Source organism: Carassius carassius, chromosome 21 (genome assembly GCF_963082965.1).
Source record: "Carassius carassius chromosome 21, fCarCar2.1, whole genome shotgun sequence".
Taxonomy (NCBI): Eukaryota; Metazoa; Chordata; class Actinopteri; order Cypriniformes; family Cyprinidae; genus Carassius; species Carassius carassius.
In genome coordinates, this window is record NC_081775.1 from 10,413,826 (window position 1) to 10,438,055 (window position 24,230).

General features: G+C 35.1%; 1 protein-coding gene and 1 long non-coding RNA gene across 3 annotated transcripts; both read right to left on the reverse strand.

Annotated features, from left to right (window-relative positions):
* Positions 1-17,584: 17,584 nt before the first annotated feature.
* On the reverse strand, positions 17,585-21,153 carry LOC132097117 (uncharacterized). Its single transcript, XR_009422669.1, has 3 exons — positions 20,975-21,153; positions 19,406-19,513; positions 17,585-17,827 (listed from the first exon to the last, which is right to left on the reverse strand). It is a non-coding gene; the product is annotated as an uncharacterized LOC132097117 (long non-coding RNA).
* A 176-nt stretch (positions 21,154-21,329) lies between these two features.
* Positions 21,330-23,817, reverse strand: npm2a (nucleophosmin/nucleoplasmin, 2a). Of its 2 annotated transcripts, none has more exons than XM_059502742.1 (6): positions 23,697-23,817; positions 23,361-23,477; positions 23,193-23,275; positions 22,328-22,438; positions 22,147-22,240; positions 21,330-21,675 (listed from the first exon to the last, which is right to left on the reverse strand). In XM_059502742.1, the coding sequence occupies exons 2-6, from the start codon at positions 23,470-23,472 to the stop codon at positions 21,614-21,616; spliced, it is 462 nt and encodes a 153-aa protein (XP_059358725.1). In that variant the 5' UTR covers positions 23,473-23,477; positions 23,697-23,817; the 3' UTR covers positions 21,330-21,613. The 2 variants fall into 2 exon arrangements, with proteins under 2 accessions (XP_059358725.1, XP_059358724.1); XM_059502741.1 differs by having other exon boundaries at positions 23,361-23,480.
* Between the last annotated feature and the right edge of the window lie 413 nt (positions 23,818-24,230).

Consider the following 24,230-nt stretch of genomic DNA (forward strand, 5'->3'; position numbering starts at 1 on the left):
CCAATTTTTTCTGTTTGACTTTGAAGTATGTGCTCAATTTTGGCAAATTGATCTGTTTGATATGCTTCGCACCTACACAGGAAACTCTTGTGCAAAGACCACCACGTTAAATTCTCCTCTCGGCATGAGTTCAAACTGAATTTGTACAGCATCGCACCTTTCATCGGTGAACCGTGAATACACACTGAGAGCATGGAGTTAATGCGTAAGTACACTGGGAAATGTGACCTAGAACATGTCAGATACAATCTGCCTGGAAGATCAAAGGAATCAAAATAGTTTTGAGGTTTTTTTTTTAAAGATAGCTTATTTAATCATAATATGATGGGTCTGTCATTGAACAATTCAAACACTGAAATCCGTTTAATCTTGCTGACCTTCATTGCTGATAAAGCCAGCACCAAGTTTAGTGGCCTGACATTTGGATGTAAGAGACAATATTCTGCTATCTGTCTTTTAACCATCCTGTGATTCAGTGATGCAATCCAGCCTCATTTACAGTATTCTGTCAGAGATTTGTCCTACGGAGGTCTGACTCACAGAAAATGTGTTTTTATGCACATCACGAATGTCCCTAATGCTGCTTTGCTGTTATGATTTGTTCTGTCTAGTTTTTACAAAAGGAATACTTTTAATGTTCTCCTAGTACAATAAGAATTTCCCTTGAGGGCTGTTGTGAAACGTCTAGTATCAAAGTGAAATATCCTTTGAACAGAGCCCCTTTAAGTAATGTTTTGATGAAACTTTGGGGGTAAGAGTTGTTTTTCTTGGATTCGTGCAACCCTAGTCCCTCTCAGAGGTGCAGTTTAACCCCTGTAGGGTTTGATAGGCAGGTGTCATTGTTTTCTTCTAGTCTTTAATAGTTAGTTTCTGCTTCACTGAATCAGAACTCCCTCCGAATAGATTTCTTCTTCACAAATCAATATCCAACAATTTACCTCCTTTTTTTAGCTTCAAAGCCAATATAGTTGCGTGTAGCTGAGTTTCTTTCCAGCATGTATTTCTAAAGACAAAGGTTGCGACAGGACAACTGGTTCGTAATCAAGCCATTTGATCACCTCCAACATGCTGCTCCAATTATACTTTGTCTATAGGAGGATGGTTGGGAAGCTACTGGTGATATTATAAAAATCTGACATAGAGAGGAAAATGATGGGCAAATTGGGGAACATGTTGAGAACTGGCACGAGTCCATTTAGGTCCAGGCACTTGATGTACTAGATAATCAGTTAAAGCTTTGACGTTTTGGCTGTCATGTAGTCAGGCGAGGACAGTGAGATTTGAGGCTGTTGAGTCCACATCACAGAGCCCAATTAATGAATCGTTTTTCATATGAGCTTCATTTCAAGATAATTTTAGCAAAAATAGCTTTTTCAAACATATTCAAACCCATACTATAGTAATGTACAGTGTGCTTAAAAATTAGTACATTACTACAGCTAAATAATAAAGTTAGTATGGTTATAGACGCTTATGCATAACCATTTTTATATCAAAATGTGTTTCCTTGTTTTATTTAAATTGTGGCCACTGGGGTAAAAAAATATAAAATACCTGCAGACCACTTTTAAAACTTAAATATAATATACACATATAAAGCTTGGTCAGATTTGTTGGTACCCATTGTAAATATGATCAAAGGTGGTTGTGAAAATAAATCTGCATTTTTAATCCTTTTGATCTTTTATTTAAAATCTAACTTTTCATTGAAGAATTAGATTTTAAAATGGGGGGAAAATATCATTGTGAAACAGATGTTTTTCTCTAACACACACTGGAAACAATTAACATTACTCTTTTATTCAATACTTTTTGAAATCTCCAAAATAACAGCTCTGAGTTTTCTCCTATAATGCCTGATGAGGTTAGAGAACACCTGACAAGAGATCAGAGACCATTCCTTCATCCAGAATCACTCCAGACCCTTCAGATTCCCAGCTCCATGATGGTGCCATAGCAGAAGCTTGTTTTTGTGCTCATTGACCAATTTGTGTTGTTTTAAATGTTTATTTTGGGATTATTGTCTGGTTGGAATATCTGAACATGGCCCACTATAAGGTTTCTAACACAGTCAGTCTCTTTTTGTTGGTATATGAAAGAATCAAATATGCCATGTATCTAAACAAGATGACCAGGCCCGCCAGAAGAAATATAGGCCCACAACATTAAAAACACAGCTGTATTTTCGTTGTACACATGGGGTACTTTTTATCACTGTGTTCACCATACATATCTTGAATGTTTGTTGCTAAAAAGCAAATTTTTACTTTACTTTTACTATTTAGCTACTCAAACTCTCCTCCTCATTGTGCATTAGGACAATACAGACACTTGCCCTCTTTCAGGCACATTGTAACATTTTCTGTTGATTGGAACTTCTTAATTATTGCCCTGATGGTGGAAATGGGAAGTTTCATTGCTCTAGCTATTTTCTAAGTCAATATCTAATTTGTGAAGCTGCACAATTTTTTTTGCTGCACATCATATATATTTTGCCCCAAATATATTTGGTGTTTTTTCTCATTGTGATGGATGATTAAGTGAATTTGGGCTTTGTTTTCCCTCCTATTTATATTACTGTGAAACAGGAAGCCATGGCTGGATAATTTCATGTTCATAATCACCATGGTGTGCTCAAACTGTAAATATGAATGGGAATATACTTCACAGATATTTTACTCATAAGAATTTTTAAGGGGGACCAATAATTGTTAGAAAAACATCTATTTCATAATGAGATGTTCCCCCATTTTCAATTGTTTTAGTTCAATGAAAGGTTAGATTTTTGTTATATATATATATATTAAAATAAATAAATAAAAGATCAAATGGATTAATAATGCAGGTTTATTTTCAACCCTTCTTTGATATTTACCAAGGGACACAACAATTCTGACCACACGTGTAAGTGTGAACTGAATGTAATGCTTTCTTAACACCATGTTATTGACAGTCAAATTGAAATGTATAATTTATAATAAATGCAATTAGCTGACAATTAGCTGAATAACTTTAGATTTTTGTTTTTTAAGTAGGACTTAAGTATATTTTTTAAATGTAATTTCGGAATTACTGCTATTGTATTTGAACATTTAAAAAAGTACATTTAAATGCTACCTAATTAGTACATTTAAAATATATTAATTTTAAATGTAACATTGAGTAACATATTGCAGTTAAAATATGTGCTTTAGCATGGTACTCAACACTCGAAAATGTGTGTTCTTCTTTAAAGCTGGACAAAAGATGATTTAAAAATCAATTATTTAAAATGCACTTTAAAATAAAACTTTTAATTTGCCTTATATTTAATTAATATTATCCACCAATAAGTGTTTTTTTAATACTTCTAAGCTTTGAAGTACCCTATAAGTCTGCATTTAATACAATTAAGTGCACTTTTTCCAGTGCTTGACTTTTTAATTTCATAATTTACAATGTAGGCTATGTATAATGCCACAGTCAATCAATAATTAAACAAACATTTATAATACAAATAACCACAAGTCAAGCTGCGATACCAAACAGGACCACAGGGAGACATCAAAGACCACTAAACATCCACTGGATACATTCAGAATTGCTAAACTTCTTACCACTGCATAACACCTCAGCCAGCCAGCATCCATTTTAAGACATTCTTGTTTTTAATCCTAATACACAATGAAAACAATAATTTACTGACATCTGGACGTGAGTCGCTATTCTCTGCATGTTTTTCTCTGCATTAGCGCTGTTTTGTCCAACTGTTTCAATTCGCTTACTGGATCCTTGGACTTCCCAATAGTTTATCGGTTTCCATTAATGATCGCAAAAACCTGCTTATTTTCATTTGTAAGGAATTGTTTTCGCTAAAGGGTACTGATTCAAATTAATAATTAAATATTATTCAACTTCTCCAGACATGCTCTTGCACCTCACAATTTAGCTGAAAGGATAACAGTAGCCTAGTGAAACAGTACAGGGTCCTAACATCTTCACATTATATTATTTCTTTGAAAATGTATATGAATTCTCAATCTTTCTAAAGAAGTTTATGCAAACATGGGCTTATCCTGTTATTTAATTTCCAAACAAATTATATAGGTTTGATATTAAGGTTTTATCATGATAGACACCAATTTAACTGCAGTGAGACACAACATGCCTTTTTATTAAAATAAAATAAAACCACTTCTCATAAAGAACAAGATCATGGTCTTCTTTTTAATGAAATAACAAATAGTTACATAGGCTAATTCTTTATAGCAACTTGTTTACCATATTCTTCATTCTTTCAAGCAGACATATTTATTTCTATAAATATATTTAGATGAATCTTTAGGGCTACTAAAGTTTTTAGTCAAGAGCAGTGCGTGATTTTCTGTCTTTCTTTTGTTGCTTGATTAACATCAATGACTTGTACAATGGCAACTAAATTAGGCTGCTGTCCCTTTAAACCCGAATGCACAGCTGCAATGGATGCAATGGATGCAGTGTACTAATACACATCTCATTACATGTGGTGTTATCTTAAGAGAACTGTTCATTTTAAATATTGCGGTTATTGCTAATACCGGTATATCATTGTCACACACCTGGACTCATTTTGTGTGTTTTTTGCCCCTGTGACCCAGTTTCTGTCTCTATGTGGTTTGATTAGTTCCCAGGTGTGTCTAGTCTTTTCCGCATGTGTTCCATGTCCCTGTTAATTTAGTCATTCCATCCACCTGTGTTTTGCCTATTATCCCCTGTATAAATGCCTTGTCCTTTCAGTTCTGTTTTGTCGGGTCTACTCGTCAACTAGTCTACTTGTCAACTCGTCTTCTTGTTATTTGTCAACTTGTCTACTTGCCACTTGCCACCTGTTATTTGCCACTTACCTTGCCTATGTTTTATTTAATAAATCCTTGTTTCGTTTATCCCTCGGCTTCGTGTTCCTTCCAGCAGCGTAAGCCGTGACAATCATCACGCACTAAATTAACACGATATCTATAATTGTTGCTTTGAATATCATGGTTATCGCCAATACCGGTATATCGCGACACCCCTAGTACACATCTAACCTCCGAACCATGCAGAAGATTCGTTCAGAACGAATCTCTTCCTAAATTATCCTTCCCTAACATTTTTATCTCGTTTTTTTTCTTTGATGAAAATGTCAATAAATTGACATTATAGTTTTTGTCATTCAAAAACAGTTTTAATTCGTTAACGTCTTGTTGTCGTCGGTAAAAACAAATTGAATTGATGGAAATTATGATAAATTATTTGTCAACAAAATTAACACTGATTGGTAGTTTAGGGTTAGGTGTGGGAGAGGGGTTAGGATTAGGGGTAGGGTTAGGATTAGGCAATTAGTTAGCGATTTCAATGATGTGGGAAATAATTTGGCAGTTGAAAATGGGCACAACACCTGTACTGCGTACCGGTGCGTACCGGCCCATTTGAAGCACTGACTTTTACACAAGGTACAGGCGCAATTCCTAAAAGGTTGAAATGACATTCATGACATTTCAAGCAAATAACGACCATGTGAATTTGTCAGATATAACTGGACTACAAGGTTATAAGATTCACTATGTGAATGCAGATGTGTCTTTAAACAGAGAGAGTGTTTCTAAACCCCAAACAATATCAGAAAGGCCATTACAGAATCTAGGAGCAAAATATGAAATCTCTCTACCCCCTTTTGTACTATTATTTTGCAACCTTAAAGACAGTGATGGATTGTAATGTGGTAGAAGACTACAAGAACTAAACAATGTAGCCTATTTTGTGCCCAATACTTAATCAGTAAAGATTGTAAAATCGGGGGTATATGATCATATTTCCTTGAACTTTAAGAACTCTAGCATTAACTGTAGCTCGGTTATTGAAGATGCAGGACAACCACCTAGCAGTCCATTACAATAAATCAGTCTAGATGTTGTGAATGCATGAACTAGCTTCTCTGCAACATGGACTGTAGCTCGGTGATGAATAACAATAAGCCCTCATTAGCAACTAATTGTGTTGTTAATAAAAACACACATGGCAAAATGTCAGTGTCATTTTCATGTCATGTTAGTTGACTTTCTGGCACTATATTAGTCACTGCCTTTACTCCTCACTGTGGTTACAGGTGTTATTGTGATGATGTTCAATATTTGAGCTGTTTCTGCAAGCTTCTGTTTAAATTGGACAATCACACTTGTTAGCCTTACCTTTGGTGATTGAAGGGAACAATAATAGTTTTGAATGTATTTTGTCTATGATTTGAGGGTTTTTGCTGCTTAGATTTTAAAGTTCACAAATTGTTGTGCATCTGATCTAGTTACTTCGGAGAGATATGATGGGTTGCACAAAGGGACTCATATTCTGCTATATTCTGTGTTTTTGTGCACTTGAGTTGAAGGGTCGAGCTGGCGCAATTCTCTAATGGGTCTGCACTATGACAGTCATTAATTTTCTTCATTGTTAACCATGTCAATGAGCACCTGTGAAATGGATGCACAGGAGCATAATACATCCCCTCAGCAGTGCCGCTAGCGCAACTCTAATTACAGGACACACCTAGAGAGAGGGAGTGAGATGGGAAAATCAGAGGCTATTATGACTCACATCTCACTATTATTTAGCTGATCAGGTTTATCTGAAATATGAAAACAAAAATCCTCTTTAACAGTCAGAGATGAGGAAAAAGATGAAAGTGAAATTACAAATATTCATTTTATTCTCACAACACTATACCATTTATGCTAAAATGTCTTTTTTCTATTTCAATATTAAATACTAAATTACATTAAAGCTATTAAATAAAACATTATGAACTTAACATGAAATCATATTAAGTTACGTCACATTTAGGTAATTACAGGCCTGCAAAATACCACTTGTTTTCTTCTAATCTTTAAACTCAACCACCAGAAATGCTACATTACTTTGCATTTAAAATCATAACTATTTTATTATTCTAATGAGATTTCACTCATTTGCATATAGTTGCAATAATACTTTATTTAAAAAATATGTATAAAAAATTTATTTATTCCAGAAATGAAATTGAACCTCTTACTCAATTTGTACTGTGATGTGCGGGGTATGGTTGGTTTAATTTAGGACTGAATTTTCTGGAGCATAGCTTTCTTGGAATAAATAACAAACAAGGTAAGAGGTGTCTGAATAAAGTTGGTAGCCATGTTCACTGCCTTAAAATTACAAACCTTGATGTGGAACAGAAGATTGGAGCCATTTTTCAGCACACCTTCTGATTGTGCATTAGTGGAGTCGACGCAGAGGAAGATTGAGGAAATTATAATGCTTTCCATAATGGCTTTGTAAAAGTGTTGTAGCTGTGCAATGAAGAGTTTCTGGATAAGACTGGATATGTACAATATATGTGCTGCTGTGCTTCTTGATAGAAGTTATTTTTCTGCTACACAGGAGATTGTTGCGTCAGACCGGAAGTTAACTTAGGGCCAGGCGCATGCGCCCGATGAAACCGTCTATAGAAAAATAAATAATATACTGTAACATTTTAACACAGCTCCTGGATATAGTGCAAAAAATAAAAATAAATTTTAAACCCTGTATTTGACCCACATGCAGAGAGTTTAATTTTGTAAAGGGCAACTAAATTATAAAGCCAATGAGAGAGAGAAAGGGTTCTTTCACAGATTTAAAGTCCAAACAGATAAACAAAAATAAATCAAATAATCTAAAATACGTAGTTTCAATTCAGACAACGTATAACAAGACATATGAAGACATTGAACATGCCATTTCTAATTTGTCTGGAAGCTAAGAAACCACTGAGCATCGGAACCCTCTAAAATCACCATATGGATTGTTTTAAATTCCTTCAGTGTGTTTGATTAAAGCAATCTAGAAGCTCCCTAATTGCAAAAGTATTCCAAGTGCTCTTATTTTCTTAGTGTGCCAGCTGTGCAATTTGACTGGTGAGCAGTTGTTGCACATGTGAAGACTGAACTGCCATGGAAGCCATTTTTTATGCTCTCTTGAGGTGGTATTTGATTTGTGTGAAAAAGGGTTAATTCGAATAATAGGAAATGGATACGCCTTCGCAGAGTAAATTCCATCATGCGCATCAAAAAAGTAATGTGACTTTGCACTATGGGATGGCAAAACCTGTCTAACCAGTGGACCGATCTTATTCCACAGCATCTGAAATGTTATGATCATTTTGAATTGCCCGAGCAAAGTCTGTCATCAAAGTATTGCTGTATAATTGCCTCTCAGAACTGTAACACTACTGTGTTCCCAAACAACAGGCATCCACCTCCGAAAAAAAGCATTTATTTTATTTCGTCTGCTCGCTCTAAGGTACAAGTAGTTTACAATTTTTGAAAATTGACTTTTCTTAGAGATATAGTGCCAGTTTACCAGGAAGTGATGATTTTGTTCTCTTTGACTATAGTTGGATGGAAACAGTGCTTATTCGCAAATGTTTATGCAATATTTAAAATTTGCGCATAAGTTCAATTCGCAACTTTGGATGGAAACCCGGCTAGTGTGGCTTTCAATTAGAATTACACCTTCACTTTCTACTATAAAGCTTTATTTTTATTATTATTATTTGTTGCTATATTTCATGTTCAGCAGTGGTGGACAGTAATGGAGTAGCTTTATTTAGTTACTTTTTTTAAGTAAATGTTTCAAGTATCTGTAGACTACTTTACTGGAGTAGTTTTACTTTGAGTAACTTTTACTTCACTACATTCCAAAGCATATCATACTTTTTACTTAACTACATTTCATCAAATGTGTTACTCCTTATAATATATCACTTGCTCCATCAAGCAGAATTGTCTGATTCAAGAACGAACTGATTCTTTTCAGTGAACCTTTTTAATCGGTTCACAAATCGCACCAACGATTCATTCATGAATTAGAATGATTCGATTGAAGCTGTTCTCGAGTCGACAACCATGATTTAAATGAACCGTTTAGTGCGAGTCTCCAGTGAACTGAATTCACAAGTAAGAACTAGGAGATCTTGTGAGCACACGCGTGACTGATGCTAATATCGAATTTTAGGATGAATTATTCTGTCAGTTGTTTGTGAACTAAATCTGCTGTAAAGGGTGATCTATTCAAGCACACTGAAATGCTTGAATGCAAACACATTAAAATCAGTGTTTCTATGTTTTAGGTAAAAAACTAATGCAAGAACAAAAAAACTAACAAAATATTAAAATAACACAGATTAAACTCATGTACGTTCAAATTCTCAGCTGCCGTAACATTAACAGTTTTATTAAAAATGTTACACATTTAGCCCTATGTGACATCTGTTTTAATATTGTTTATCAACAGGATTAACTAGTCGAGTAGACAGACATGAATGTTTATTCATAACCATACTGAAAATACCAAATATTGTTAGCTGATGCTACAGTAATTATCAAAGTGGGAAGTGATGCCCTCGAGGGGCATTTGTACAGGGGTGTTTTTTCACAATAGACAAGGTTTGAGAAGATAAAAAAACTATTCAGGCCTTATTCTCATGTCATGTGTAATTGTGTGATGTTTTTTAAAACAACAAACTTTAAAACACTTTTATCTTACTGGTGAAGATTAGATGGTCAACTCTGTTTTCGTGCAGGTACATCGCAAAGTAAGCTTCACATTGACAATACTCCATCATTCTCATCAACGTAATCCATATCAACAACAAAAATATATCAAGTGGTTATTTTGGGAAAATCCCAGGTATTTTGAGCAGGATTATAAAATAGGATTATACAAAAATATGTGCTAATATAAAATTTAATTCAGTAGCCTGTATAAAATTACAAAATAATTCTATCTATCATTACTTTTTTACTTAAGTACATAAAATGAAAAAGGAGTACTTTTACTGGAGTAATTTTATTACATGTATCTGTACTTTTATTCAAGTACTTGATTTGTGTACTTGAAGAGAGAAACTCATATAGGTTTGAAACGACATAAGGGTGTGTAAATGATGAAAGAATATTTAATTTTGGGCAAACTATCACTGTTATATCAACGAAAGGTTTTTCACACTAATATTTCTCACTGTTGAATCATCTTATGAATAAAGTTCAGCACTTGCAATTCCACTGAATAATTCATTATGTTTTCAGAATGCTCTTTACAATATCTGGAAAATCTTGACAGATCTGTGAAAATCACTGATGAAGCGCGTCCAATTCTGAGCAATCAATGCTCATCCAGAGTAGAGGTCAGCTCAAAACATCAACCGAATCTCATCAAAGTGGTACAAAAAAAGCTTCTATGCTTCTCTCGAACAATGAATGAGACGCATTGTGTTTTTATATTTAAACCACTCAAGACAAGAGCATATTACCTCTCCGCTTTCTCCTCTGCTCGAGACATGGAAACAAAGGTTGAAATGTGTAGATATTTCTGCCTGGTTTTCAAAGAGCACACTTCCATGATAGTAGAGTGTTTCTCTGATCTTCTAAGCACCTGACCGTCTTGCTCTGAACTCATACTGTATCTCAGCCTGGAGAAAAAAAATATTGACATGCCTTAAGGTCAAAGTAGTGCCCCCTACATCGTTTTCCATCACTTTCATTTTGTTGACCATCTTATCGATTTAATATCCGTCCATTTCAAACTTATTATAGATGAAGAAAAAAACATAACAAATTAGAAAAAAAGCAGAGGAAAGATGTTCATGATATTTCAAGTTGTTGAATTTAACACCAGTTTTTGTTAACATAACAATGAAGTCATGCATGTTGCATTTTTTTTAAGCTCACTGCTAAAAGTCAAATAACATGCCATTGTGATTGTTTGACATTGCAGCAGTGTTAAGTGAGTAACTAATTAGTAATTTTTTTAATTGAAAATTTAAATGAATATATTCTAAAATGAATAACAGTTGAAAACATTCATTAGAAATGAAGGAAATAAATAAAAAAATAATCAAATTAGTTACATAATTAAGGCGATTGAAATAGTTGCACTTGTGCTATTATTACATTTTAAACAGGGTAACTTTTAATTTGTAACCTGACATTTCAAAAGTAACCTTCCCAATGCTGCTTTACAGAAACACTTTATAAAAGAAAAATTGTTAAAGGGATAGCACCTTGAGTTATCATTACGTTTTATGGGTATGTAAAGTTGTGTATCATCTGCATAGCAGTGGTACAATATCCCAAATTTACTAATAATAGATCCCAAAGGTAGCATATACAGCGAAAATAGTATTGGTGCTACGATTGATCCCTGAGGTACACCACAAGTAAGTTGAGCCCATCGAGGATGAAAAAGCACCTTGGGTAACGCAAAAACTTCTATTTGACAGGAAGGATTGAAACCATTTAAAAAATGTGCCAGATAATATGATCGAACATTCAAGTCGGGATAAAAGAAACCTATGGTCCACAAATTCAAAGGCTGACCTCAAGTCTAACAACACTAAAGTCATGGTATCACCAACGTCGGTGGTCAATAAAACATTTTGGCTAGAAATGGCAAATTGGAAATGGGTCTATTTGCATTATTGGCTGCATCAAGTGAGTTTTTTTTTGAGAATTGGGGTCACAGTGGAGATTTTAAAGCAGGCTGGGTCTGTCCCTGTCGACAGAGTATTATTAATAATACATAAAATGTCTGGACAGACTGTTTCGAAGATCTGTTTTAAAAAATGTAGTTTTGTTAAATGTAAATGAACAAAAATAAAACTGGATGGGGACAGTTAAGGTGATTTTTTTTTAACCTCAAAACTACTAAAGATGGCCGTGGGAGATGAGTTGCAGTGAAATTTATTTTTTAAAACATTCACGAGTCCACCTCCCTGGCCAGTTAACTGGTGAGTATTAAAAAAATGTATACTCAGGAGGAACCAGTTCAGAAAGAGGTCTTGGATCGCCTGATTTTATCCAGGATTCAGTCACAAAGAAAAAGTCCAGATTGTTTGAAGAGATGAGGTCGTTAGAGATTTGTTTTTTGTTTTTTCACATTTTGTTTGTCAAGGATCACGCGTTGGCAAACCCCATCTTGAGCTGCGGCAGATCATGCTGAGTGTCGGAAGCTCTGCAAAGTGAGCACAAGTTGCAGAGATTTGCTTTTCTACGTCGAAGTCATAGAGAACTCCATCAGGTAATCCTGGGAAATTAATCAAGAATGGTTGAACAAATCCGCGAAAAACCGAGTTCCGCCAAGCACCAGGGAATCCGGATGCGGCAGACCGAGTCCGGCGGCACAAATTGCACAGTTGCACAGCTGCGCCACCTCGTTTTCCGCATCGTCTCCGGCGTCTCTTACGTGGAACCCCGGGAGCACGCCAGTAAGGGTTGTCGAACAAACTGGATGCGTAGGTGGAGTAGTTTTTAATTTCTGACAGGAGTAAAAATGTGGCTGTGAGGGACAGAAGTTCACTGTGTTCAATGGACTGTACTGTTGCTTAACAGACAATTGCTCATCCGTTCATCCAGTTATTTAGCTAACGAAACATCTTTCCAAAACACTTTCAGTATCTACACAAGAACTCCACAAAACAGCTAGTAGTCTAACAGCTGTAGTCTTTACCCAGTGTATTGCATTGTAAAGACTTAAAATTCAAGATGGGGTCTGCCCTGACTAAGCTCAATTTACCTCAGTTCACTCAGAGTCAAAGTCAAAGTCAAAGTCACCTTTATTTATATAGCGCTTTAAACAAAATACATTGCGTCAAAGCAACTGAACAACATTCATTAGGAAAACAGTGTCAATAATGAAAAAATGATAGTTAAAGGCAGTTCATTATTGAATTCAGTTATGTCATCTCTGTTCAATTAAATAGTGTCTGTGCATTTATTTGCAATCAAGTCAACGATATCGCTGTAGATGAAGATGAAGATTTAATTTTACTACAAAATTAAAATGGTATTGTTAACTTAACTGTAAGTGCGTTTTTTTTTTTTTTTTTTTTTTGTAACCCTTCACATTCCTACTGACAGGAGTAGGAATCAGAATGATGATGCCTGCCGTGATATCTTGCATCTAACTACAGGTATTAACTTCAGAACTGCATTGTAAACTTAGTAAAAGGGATAGTTCTCCCAAGAATGAAAATTCTGTCATTGTTTTTCATCTTCACATCGTTCCAAACCTGTACAACTTACTTTCTTCTGACAAGCATATCAAATTATCTTAACACACACACACACACACACACACAAAATCAAAATCATCAGGAAAAAAGTATGAATTGCGAGATAAAGTTTGCATTCACCTTTTTATTTTTTATCCAGTAGTGAAAACAGGTTTCCATTACACTACATAATTCATCATATTAAGCATCCAAAACCTTTTTGAGATCCAAATACTATAAAATGATTTCAAAAAATTACAATTGGATTTATGTATTTAGGAGCTAGAAAATTCAAGTTAATTGTTTGCAAATGCCACTTGGTATGATGCTTTGAATGTACTGTTTGTGTGAATTAGGCATCTAAATACATTGTGTGGTCACTATATTAATTAAATTAATAAATACAATTCTCAATTAAAAGGTTTATGACAATGCCAGGTTTATTAGAAAGCTGGACTAGGAGCAAGATGAAATGCAAAGAACATACAGTACAGACATTAGATTAGCATTTGAATCATGTCAAAAATGATAAATGAAAGCAATAAGTCTCACCACTTAACTAGATGGGCAGGATTACTTAATATGGTGGCAACCACCAAAGCTTCTGAACAAGTTTCTCAGCTGGAGATCCTACAGCCAGCAGGTTCTGCTTTAACATGCAGAGAAGATGCCCCACTCTCTCACCTGCCAACATGAATATCCAATATAATTCTAGTAGCTTAGCATGTTAATCACATTTAGAAATGTGTCTGGAGTAAAATCTAAACTTTAGCCCAATTACAAATGGTAAATACACCATAAAGGCCAAGATTTTGAGAAAAGATTGAGCGCAGAGGAGTTCAAGCCCTGAAGACACACAGTGGTGAACAGGCCAGGCGTCTTGATCAAGAGAACTACTACACAAGCCTTGGGCACCCATTAAGAAGAATGGAAATAACTGCCGCTTCTAACCGAGAGAAAGAGAAGGAATGGGATTAAAAGAGTGATTTATGCTTAACGGGTGTTTCATTTAAAGGAACCATTATGTATCAAATGCTACTCACCCACTCTGTGGCTCATACTGGTAAAAGCTTGAACTATGCTATAAACTAATCATGATGAGATCAAAGCCATTAATAGTCAATCTGTTAGGGTTCAAGAGGGCTAAATGGACACCAGGGTAATAAGCAAAATAGATTTTTATTCTCCTCTAAACCATTAGAGTGCACAAAAACATGCGCAAACATCTGTGTTTTTGGCTGGTCCTAGGAGCTTGTGACCCTTGATGCTTGTGGGCAGCAATGCAAAGTAGATTCGGTTACACTTTATTTTAAAGTTCGTGTACTTACGTGTACTTATAGTGTTCTTACACCATATTTATCTAAGAAAGTTCTGGTAATACAGGGTAACTACATGGTTTAGGGTTAGGTTTAGGGGTAGGTGCAGGTGCAGGTTAAGCACCTAGTTATTACATAGTTATTGTAATTACTATAATAGGTACATAGTATATACATGAGGAACAGGACTGTAAAATAAAGTGCTACCGATTCTGTGCTATAGATTGATCTAATATTTAGTGTTTTATTATGTAGCAAATGAGAATCAATACAATTATCAAATCTGTTTTGAGAAAAAAGTTAATTATTCTCTATTTGTTCAAGGTGATTATTATTATGATAATTAATTAATTTACTAATTAATTCATTATTTTTAAATACCTGAAGAATGTGTGAAAGTATTTTATTTGGGTAAAAGGTGTCCCTTTAGGCACAATAACTGACATAATAAATAATATTCATTATATAATATAAAATATTGTTACTACTGCAAAGCCTTTTTTGTTTGTTTTCAGAACATATTTTAATAACACTATATTTGAAACTTTGCTGATTGTAATACTGATTGAAGTATTAACTTAGATACTTTAAAAAAATACTTCAGCCTGAAACAAGTATTTGCATCAATACTGCCTTTTGCCCCCTCACCATCTCATACATTAAAAAAAATTATGATTTATCTTATAACAAAATGTGTTGATTCATAAATGTTCAATAAAAACATATGTCTTTCTTAAGGTGTGTGCCTTTGGCACCGTTGTACCCAGTACATCTGATTTATTAACCATAACTATTTGTTTACTTGTTTTAACAAAAGTGCATAGAGACTATGAATTATGGATAGGAAACCATGAATGAAAGTGTGATGTTTAGCGAAGCTGAAATATAATTGATCTTACCCTGAAGGGTCTAACTGGCTTTACACACCTGATAACGATCACTATAAATTATAGAACTCTCTAAATCTACCCAGTTGGGAGAGATGTCAGTTTTTAATATCAATTGTATGTTTTTGAGATTGTACCACCATGACATCAGCCACACGTTTCCAATCCTCCTGAGAAAGTTCAGCACCAGTGGGACGAGTGGCCTGAAGCAAACAGGACCACCACACATCGTTCTGGAGCATTTTCCAAGTCATGTTTTCCACACACACTCCATTGGATCCTGCATCCCAGATACAGATAATGTTGCATATCCTCAATCCCTGCTACATTAAAGGTGCCTACTTGTGAGTCTTCAAGAAGCAATAGAGAAATTAAAGTGTGTTACAACTGCATGTTTAAAAATCAAATGTTTGTTTCATATTTCAGATTTGGTCTAAAATTAGTGGCTAGTAAATTTATTCACATACAGTAATGTTCACTCTCTTAAAATGTAAATGAGTGTAAACGGCAAGATTATCATGTGTAAAGGATTGTGTGGTATGTTTGTGTGGTTTATATTTAGGTTTGGTCTAAAATTACTAGCAAGGGTTGCAACAACTCTTCGTAAGTACTTACTTAAATTGGAATATAAAGTCCACATTACAGGCCCAATGACTACTAGCTAGTTTGTAACTAACTTTGTACTTTATCGGCAGCACCATTTGTTTTTAAGGGTGCTTTCACACCTGCCTCATTTAGTTCGGTTGAATCGTACCAGAGTTCGTTTCCCCCGTTGGGTGCGGTTCGTTTGGGCAGGTGAGAAAGCAGCAATCTTTCAAGATTATATTTTAATTAATTTTTTGAAGCACTTTGTGACTCTTTTGTCTGTGAAAAGTGCTATAGAAATAAAGCTTACTTACTTACAATCGCACTCAGGTGCGCACCAAAAGCAGACCAAACAAGCGTACGGAGACCTGCTTGCAGAAGTGGTCTCGGTACGCTTTCAAACGAACTCTGGAGCGGTTGGTTTGTGGTGAGAATGTGATCCGACCTCGAACAGACCCAACTGCAAAAAGTACTGATCATTTTTGGACTAAACCAGCTGCCGTAGTCAGCTGCGCTGTGCATTATGGGATGAGTGTTTGTTGACAGTTTGCACTTTAGAATGGCAGCTCATGGACAAACTTGGAGTAGTGAGGAGGTGCAGAGCCTCATAGAAATTTGGTCAGATGACCATGAGCATGTCAGAGTTAAGAATTAATGCACGCCTCCGCTTGAAGTTACGAGCGATTCCCGCTCGCCATTTGCAGTGCATTAGAACGTTGTTTTCAAGCCGCATCCGCGCTTCATTATAGAAATGTATTTTTTGCATATTATGGTGTATACAAACAATGTAATAGATTATGACCAGGGACAAAACCAGCCCGTGCAGTCGTCTCTCCATAGTTTTGTTGTCTCCGTGTTGTTTGCTGGCTTTTCCTCTTAATGTTGGAATTTTCCCGCACGTAAATTCTGAACAATCGAAAAGCAGTTTAGGAAATACGTCATGGCCAATGAGTGATGAAGATGTTGTCATGTGACTGCATTTTGGTTCGTTTCAACTGGTACGGACCAAAGCAATCAGTGTGATGTGAAAAGGAACCAAAAAAGCTGAAAAATGCTACAATGTATAATTGTTTGCCCTTGGTTCGGACCAAATGAATCAAACTAGAGATGTGAAAGCACCCTAAGGCCTTCTCCTGAGCCAACGTTTTTGAAATGCACACAAAGGCATGCTGTTTAAGTCGGAATCTCTAGTTCCGGCATAAAACTCTAGAATGCAGGTGGCTTTTCATGCAGTCTGCTAGCAACCACATGCTTTACTACATGGCGAAAGCTGATTGGCCAATCAGATTGCTTGCTTAACATTTAAATGGTCTGTTTCAGTGGTCGCTGTAAGCTGCAGTGCAGTTTCACTAAAACCCCTCACTTCCTCCAGCTCCTCCTGCCTATCAACTAGTGTTGTTTTTGGCGGCCTGTTTTAATTTTAGTTTTAGTCTAGTCTTTGTGTGAAGCTGTCATTTTAGTTTTTATTAGTTTTAGTCACGTTCATACTCTTTTTAGTCTAGTCAAGTTTCAGTCAACTAAAAGTCTGAGCATTTTAGTCTTATTTTAGTCAGAATTATCCATGACTATTTTCGTCTAGTTTTAGTCGACGAAAACCGATGACATTTAGTCAAGTTTTAGTCAATGAATATTTTATCTTAGTCTCTTTTTAGTAATGCAGTTCTATTTAACCTAGTCAATATAGTATAATTACCTAGTAGTATAGATGAAACCAAAGTTTTATTTTAGCCAAAGCCATTTCAAACAAGGTTATCTTATTATATTATTGTTACCTTATAGACTCAAGAACACATCCATTCCAGACACGGAAGATGCTCTGATTTGAATTTACAACATTTATTTAACCAACCAAACATGTTAGAAGTACACACATCGGTCCCTTTCTCTGTGTCAGACTTAACTTTGCTTGTTGTCCTCTTCTAAATAATACCACGAGTGTGGCTTGAGGAAGTGACTCAAGATCACCTGCATCTGCGCAGTGCGACCTGATGCAGCCCCTGAAGTGAGACACAGGAAACAGAAATACTGCAAAATAATAATAATAACGTGACTAAACCAGACGAAATAACGTTACATTTTGTTTCATCTCGTTTTGACATTTTAGCATAGGTTTTTATTTCGTAAACCACGTTTAGTCCGTTTTTATTTATCAACAGTATTGCTTTACATTTAATTATAGTCATCGTCACATGACCAGCATTTACATTGCGTCTCCTCTCGTTTTCGTCATGTGATAAAGGTTCGTTGATGACGATATTTAGTCATAATTTTCGTTGACGAAAGAAACACTACTATTGACATGATTTATGTGGTAACTGTACATGCTAACAGCAAGTGTGTGTATCTACTGTCAGTAGCAAGTATTTGCTGTACAGCAGCAGTGTGCATAGCAGATCTGGAATGTGTTTCCCAAAAACATTATTAGCTAACTATGGTCGCAAGTCCCATTGAACTCCATTCGAACTTGACTGACAGATCCAGATTGGATTCTGACAGATCAAGCTTCATGCTTTCTAACCTTACCTTCACTTTATGTTGCAATTACTTTGCTTATTATACATATAAAATATAAGCAGTTTATATCAAGTAGTTCCATATTAATAATTTTATTAATTCATAAGTGTACAATGTCTACCATTGTACCATGTTTACATTTGCCAATGTCTGTATACAGTGTGTGCATATATACATAGAGAGAGAGATTATCTTGTAATACATATACATAAGTCAGGCATATATTACTTTAGCTCTCTGCACAGCTCTGTATAAATAATGGATTGATTTTAATGTACTGTAAGTGTGGGACATCCTTATAAAATAATCAAGCATTTCAGTTGATTAAAACTGTAGAGCATGGAATTAGAAACGCAAAGGCAATGGGTTCCATTTTCCATGATGTTTAACTTAAATGCACTAAGTTGCTTTGGATAAATACATAAATTTAGTGCAAATCGTGCATTCATTTTTAATAAATGGATACACATTGCTTCATAAGTTGCATTCAAAATGAACTCTGCTTAGACGTCTGAGCTCATGGGCACATTTCCTCTGAACTGGAAATGCCCCCAATCTGTATGTGAAAAACAGACTTGCCATAATAAGACACCTAAGCTTGTTTGTCTGTCACAAGTTCTGACAGCTCTGGGGGACAATTATTGAGAAACTCTCTCTCTGACAAAGACCAAATATCTAATTTATTTATAAAAGAAACCCAGAAGTCACAATTTCTGTTTTATAGGTTTAACAACCGTAAGTAACCCCTGGAACACATGACCCCTGGAAATCATTGCTTGTTTAATTTGTGTGGATATGATTATTCCACCTGGTTGAAAAGCTTAAGGATGAAGGAAATGTGAAGGCTGGGGTTTGTGTCAGGCCTATAATTGTTTTAACTGGACTATTAAAACTTAACTGTTAAGGCCAGTTCACACTAACAGTAACTATAAAGATAACGTGTGGTGTGAACAGGCCTTTAATCAGTTTAATAACAACAGTAAAGTGATCAGTGGTGGTTAGTTTTTATTCAGCAGCAGTATCTTTAATTACTGATGTGTGTGACTAACCCATTTGCATCACATTATCTCCATAGTTCAAATATCAAAAGCTATATGTGGTTTACAGCTTTCACTGACATTTCTAGATAGAGTTGAAGGCAACCGGCTTTACACCATCTGCAAACAAACCACACAGTGGGTATGTACTAAGCCTCTCATGCACTATCAGTGTATTCAGCTTGTGAGTCGCTGTGGATCACAGTCGGGGCTGGGGATTAACATGAGCTTTCAACAATTGTGGGGATAAATTTATAGAAAGATGGTCTACAGTGTGACGTCATTTACTGAAAACAATTAAAAGGATGTAACCCTGCTTACCATTATGGCAGGGCTATCTTTGCTCAATGCAAGTTCGGTTGCCCTTCTGGTGAATTCTGGGATCCCAAAGATGGGTGAGTTCTCCGGGGTTAGAGTTGGGTCTGTGGCAATTTGCTGCTTGTACAAGAGGAAGCCATGCGGTGTGTCCATGCTCTCCAATATACTCTATAGGAAGATAGAAATGTACATTCGATTATAAATAGGCAATGCTGTGTGTGCATTAGAAGAAATACAGTTGTACACTAACAATCAAAGGTTTGGAATAAATACCATTTTTATTTTTTAAAAAAGCTTTTCTGGTTATCAAAGCTGCATTTATTTGATCAAAAATACAGTACAAACAGTAATATTGTGGAATCTTATCACAATTTATAATAATGGTTTTATGTTTGAATATATTTTGTAATTTAATTTATTCCTGTGATGCAAAGCTGGATTTTTCTGCATCAATACTCCAGTCTTCAGTGTCACATGATCCTTCAGAAATCATTCTAATAATTTGCCGCTCAAAAAAACATTTCTTATTATTATCAATATTCCAAACAGTTGTGCTGGTTAATATTTTGAGATATGTTTGGGGTAGGATTTATTATTATAATTTTGAAAGAAATTAATATTTTTATTCAGCAATCACACATTACATTAATGAAAAGTGACAGTAGACATTTATAAAGTTACAAAAGTTTTCCATTTCAAATAATACTGTGAATTTTGTTCAACATTTTAAACAATAACCCTTGACACAAATGTATGCCCATTTTCACAAATACATCAAGCAACAGAATAATTTCCAAAATTGATAAAAAATAAAGAACATAATATTATTTCTGAATGATCACATGACACAGAATACCGGCTAAGTAACGGCTGCTAAAAATTCAGCTCCTTAATTTTTGTTATGATTAAAAATAAATAATAATAATAAAAAATTATTATTCCAGACTTTTAACCTTTAGTGTAAATAGACTGTCATTTTTTTATGGTTTAGTATTTCTGGAGAATAGAATGGATTTTGCAAGAAAAGCTATTGTAAAAAAAAAAAAAGACTGTGGTACAGCATTTGGCAAATCATGCAGACGGAATCATCAATATTTTTGGTGTGTGTTCCAGTATTTCTAACATGTTATGAGTACATTAGCATGTAAATTAACTTAATCTAACAAATCGGCAAAAATGTACAGTAATTTTGGTTTCATAGGTTTTTTTTATTTTTCATCATCATTACAGGCGATAGTCCGTGTCCAGTGTGGGGTAGAGCACCCCTCCCTGCCAGATTCACTTTATTGGGGTGCGTGTCTCACTTGAAATCCTTTAGAAGCTTTTTTTTTTCAGATGACATGAACACTGCGTCATCAAATACAGAGAGAGAACAGACATCTTGTGCTGGTGCATTGACTTCTTTTCTCACTGTAAACAGCAGTCATTCTGCAGCTCTAGGTCAATGATGAGGGTTTGTTTACTGTCTGTTGCTTAGATGCGTGACTGTTTCCTAGCAACAGCTCATATAAACTCTGCCATAGGTAGATGTTATTCCATCAAAGAGCTAGAAATCAAAATAAGAAATCATAATTAATTCTATAATTATCATGCTGCCAAATGTAGGATTCACAAATACTTTACCAGCAGTACTGTATATACTTTATTTCACACTTCAAGTCAAATGCATGTTTTATTAAACATTTTGTGTACAAATAGGTATGCATCTCAGTCTACATATAAGGAAAAATAGGCTACATCCAATAAAATTGTGTGGTATTATTTACACTTTAAGACTCGTATTTTATTACTCTGTCTTCCATTAGCATTAAAACACTAAGTAATAGTTTTTAATGTTGACAAACACTGTGATGCTTCGGTAACAAATACTGGCACAATCACCGCCCAATATTTTTCAAAGGGTCAAAATAAGCTTTCATCCTCATCATCCTCCTCCTCCCTGTCAGTCAGCTCAATGGGATTCACTGAAAAAAAAAAAAAAAGTTAATTTTAGCAAAAGCATGATTGAGCACCATTTAGAATTCAAAAAATAGAATTTGTATTCGTTCTTTAAATTTTAAAATACCAAATGTTCACATACATGGGAGCCTTGGAGAATTTTGGGAAATTATAATATCCAAGTTAACAATTTATCATGTCAGTAGCCTATTTCTAAAATTATCTGACAGTGTTGAGGTGGATATTTAGAAAACTGAAAATCAATCTTGGTGCCCGTTTTATTTGTTTTTATAGTCTCAAAATAAATGTATGCAATCAACTGAAAAAGACTATACTTGTGTTGGGCTATTGAAACTCTTTAGCTAGAAACACTCCTGTCATTGCAATTAAAATTTACAGTCAGCACCCAGAATTTTCACACTTAGCAAGGAGCTAAAATATTGAGTTTTGCCCAACCCTAAAAAACACAAACTAGGTTTTCCAGTGCAATCTCTTACATGTTATATGCTGAGCAGAGATGAACACAGGTCCTTTACCCGAGCACAGTTTAAAGGTGACGGGGGGAATAAGCTCCAAACCAGGAAAACTGATCTGCAACACATGACAAAATATCCAGTCTTGTATATCAGAAGCAGTTTCAGAAAACTTTCAATCAAACTATCAGCCATAATAACTAACCATTGGCATACAGTGGCGGAGGGTGGCAATGGGCAATGGTTTGGAAGCTCCGACACCGTCACAGACGGCCACTATATGCATCTCGTCTCCTGCCTCCTCACTAAGACATATCTGTGAAAATACAAATCAGGCCATTTTACTGTAATGACAAACCGGTTGAAAACTATGGATGTGGGTGTAGGTCATCAGGCTCACTAACAGACTTTCTAATAGATCATTCAAAAAATGTAATCATTAAAAAGAAAAGAAAAAGAGAAGTCATTTATTCGCCTTCATGAACAAAAATGTAAACGACCCATTCTCAGAAAAGGTGAACTTCACAAATATCCTGGCCAGTCTTTTATAAAGAGAGAACGTGAACTACAAAATAATAAGACGCACTGATTCTGATGCACTAGTTTTTATCCACTTCTGCATAATATTTCAAGCTTTGAATAAATGAACGACTGAATAAATGACATACATGGCTGCCTTTGCATGTTGATGAGGAATGTTCTTTCATGAACTAAATGAATTGACTGAGATTTATTAAATGAATCAAATGATACAATGATTCCTTTACAAATCCAGTACTCTATTTTGAATAATTAAATCAAGGATGCAGTCAAAAAAACAATAACAACAGCAGGTACTGGAGATATAACTGAATAATAAATCATCATACAAGTTTTATATCTGTAAATGACTTTAAAGTAATATGTCAGGGCCAGGAGCTTTTAGAAAAAAGTTTTTTTTCTAATAATTCTAATAATTTTTTGCTAATTATTTCAATATTTTTGCCCATGATAAAAATACAAATAATAATAATAATAAAAAAATAAAGTGAATAAATCCAATGGGGATGGACTATGAAGGCCTAAATTACCGTTTTGATGAAAAACTGGTTCTCCAGAAGGTCATTTTCTGCTTGAAAGACAGCTGTGGTCTCCGAGCCACTGAGCACACAACCTTTCAGGAAAGAAAGCAAGTAAAAGTGACTAAAACAATTCAGGCAATTGCAAACGCTCGTTGTACAGGACAGAGGTGATTTTACCCCAGTGAACACATGCTCTGTCAGACACAGATGAGGAGCTGGAGAATTCAGACAGACTGATTGAAGCTACAGAGTCATCTTCGATGAAACAGCTGGTCATTTCAGAGAGCATGAACGCTGCTGAGGTGAAACGGCGTGAGAAGAGAATCGTTCTGCACCTTTTCTTCACAAACCAGTCCGCTCGGCCACAATCGTAAATGTTTGTTTACAAAGCGGCGCTTAATAATCCTTTGCCTGATAAAATAATCAGCACTGTGCAGGCAAGATCAGTATATCAGCCACCTGCAGTAAAGACTGAACAGTAATATAAACTGTGTCATTCACATGGACACACACCTGTAAATAGCGAGGAAAAACACTGCACGCAGATAGCTGATAAATTGGATCGGTTGATAATGAACTTCAGGTGTTTTTCCGGTGCGCGTGACGCGCTTCTTCAGACACCAGATGGCGCGCCAGGACTTCTGACGTTTGTCGCCTGAGGAAACTTCATCCTACGGCATTTTTGGTTTATTTTTTAAACTGAATTTTTAAATAACTTTATTATATTAATGTATATTTTTATTTGTACTTGTTTATATTCTGGTTTATTTATTTATTGTTGAGATGTATTTATTTCATGAATAAGTCTGACGCTTTTATCATTTCCGTGTTTAATGGATTAATTAATGGGGTGGCAGGTATGTGCCTTATGTTCATACTCTTTTTGTTTTCAAGTTATTCTCTCAATATATATATATATATATATATATATATATATATATATATATATATATATATATATATATATATATATATATATATATATATATAGTGTTTTACTTAGTGTAATATATATATATATATTGCCTGAAGCTTTAACATTTTGCC

Bases quoted from the DNA above. Each gene is read 5' to 3' on its own strand.
- npm2a (XM_059502742.1), bottom strand. From the start codon at position 23,472: ATGCTCTCTGAAATGACCAGCTGTTTCATCGAAGATGACTCTGTAGCT. The intron at 23,276-23,360 runs GTAAAATCACCT...CTTTCCTGAAAG, and splicing joins CAGAGCATGTGTTCACTGGG to GTTGTGTGCTCAGTGGCTCG. The intron at 22,241-22,327 runs GTTAGTTATTAT...CATGTGTTGCAG, and splicing joins TCCGCCACTGTATGCCAATG to ATCAGTTTTCCTGGTTTGGA.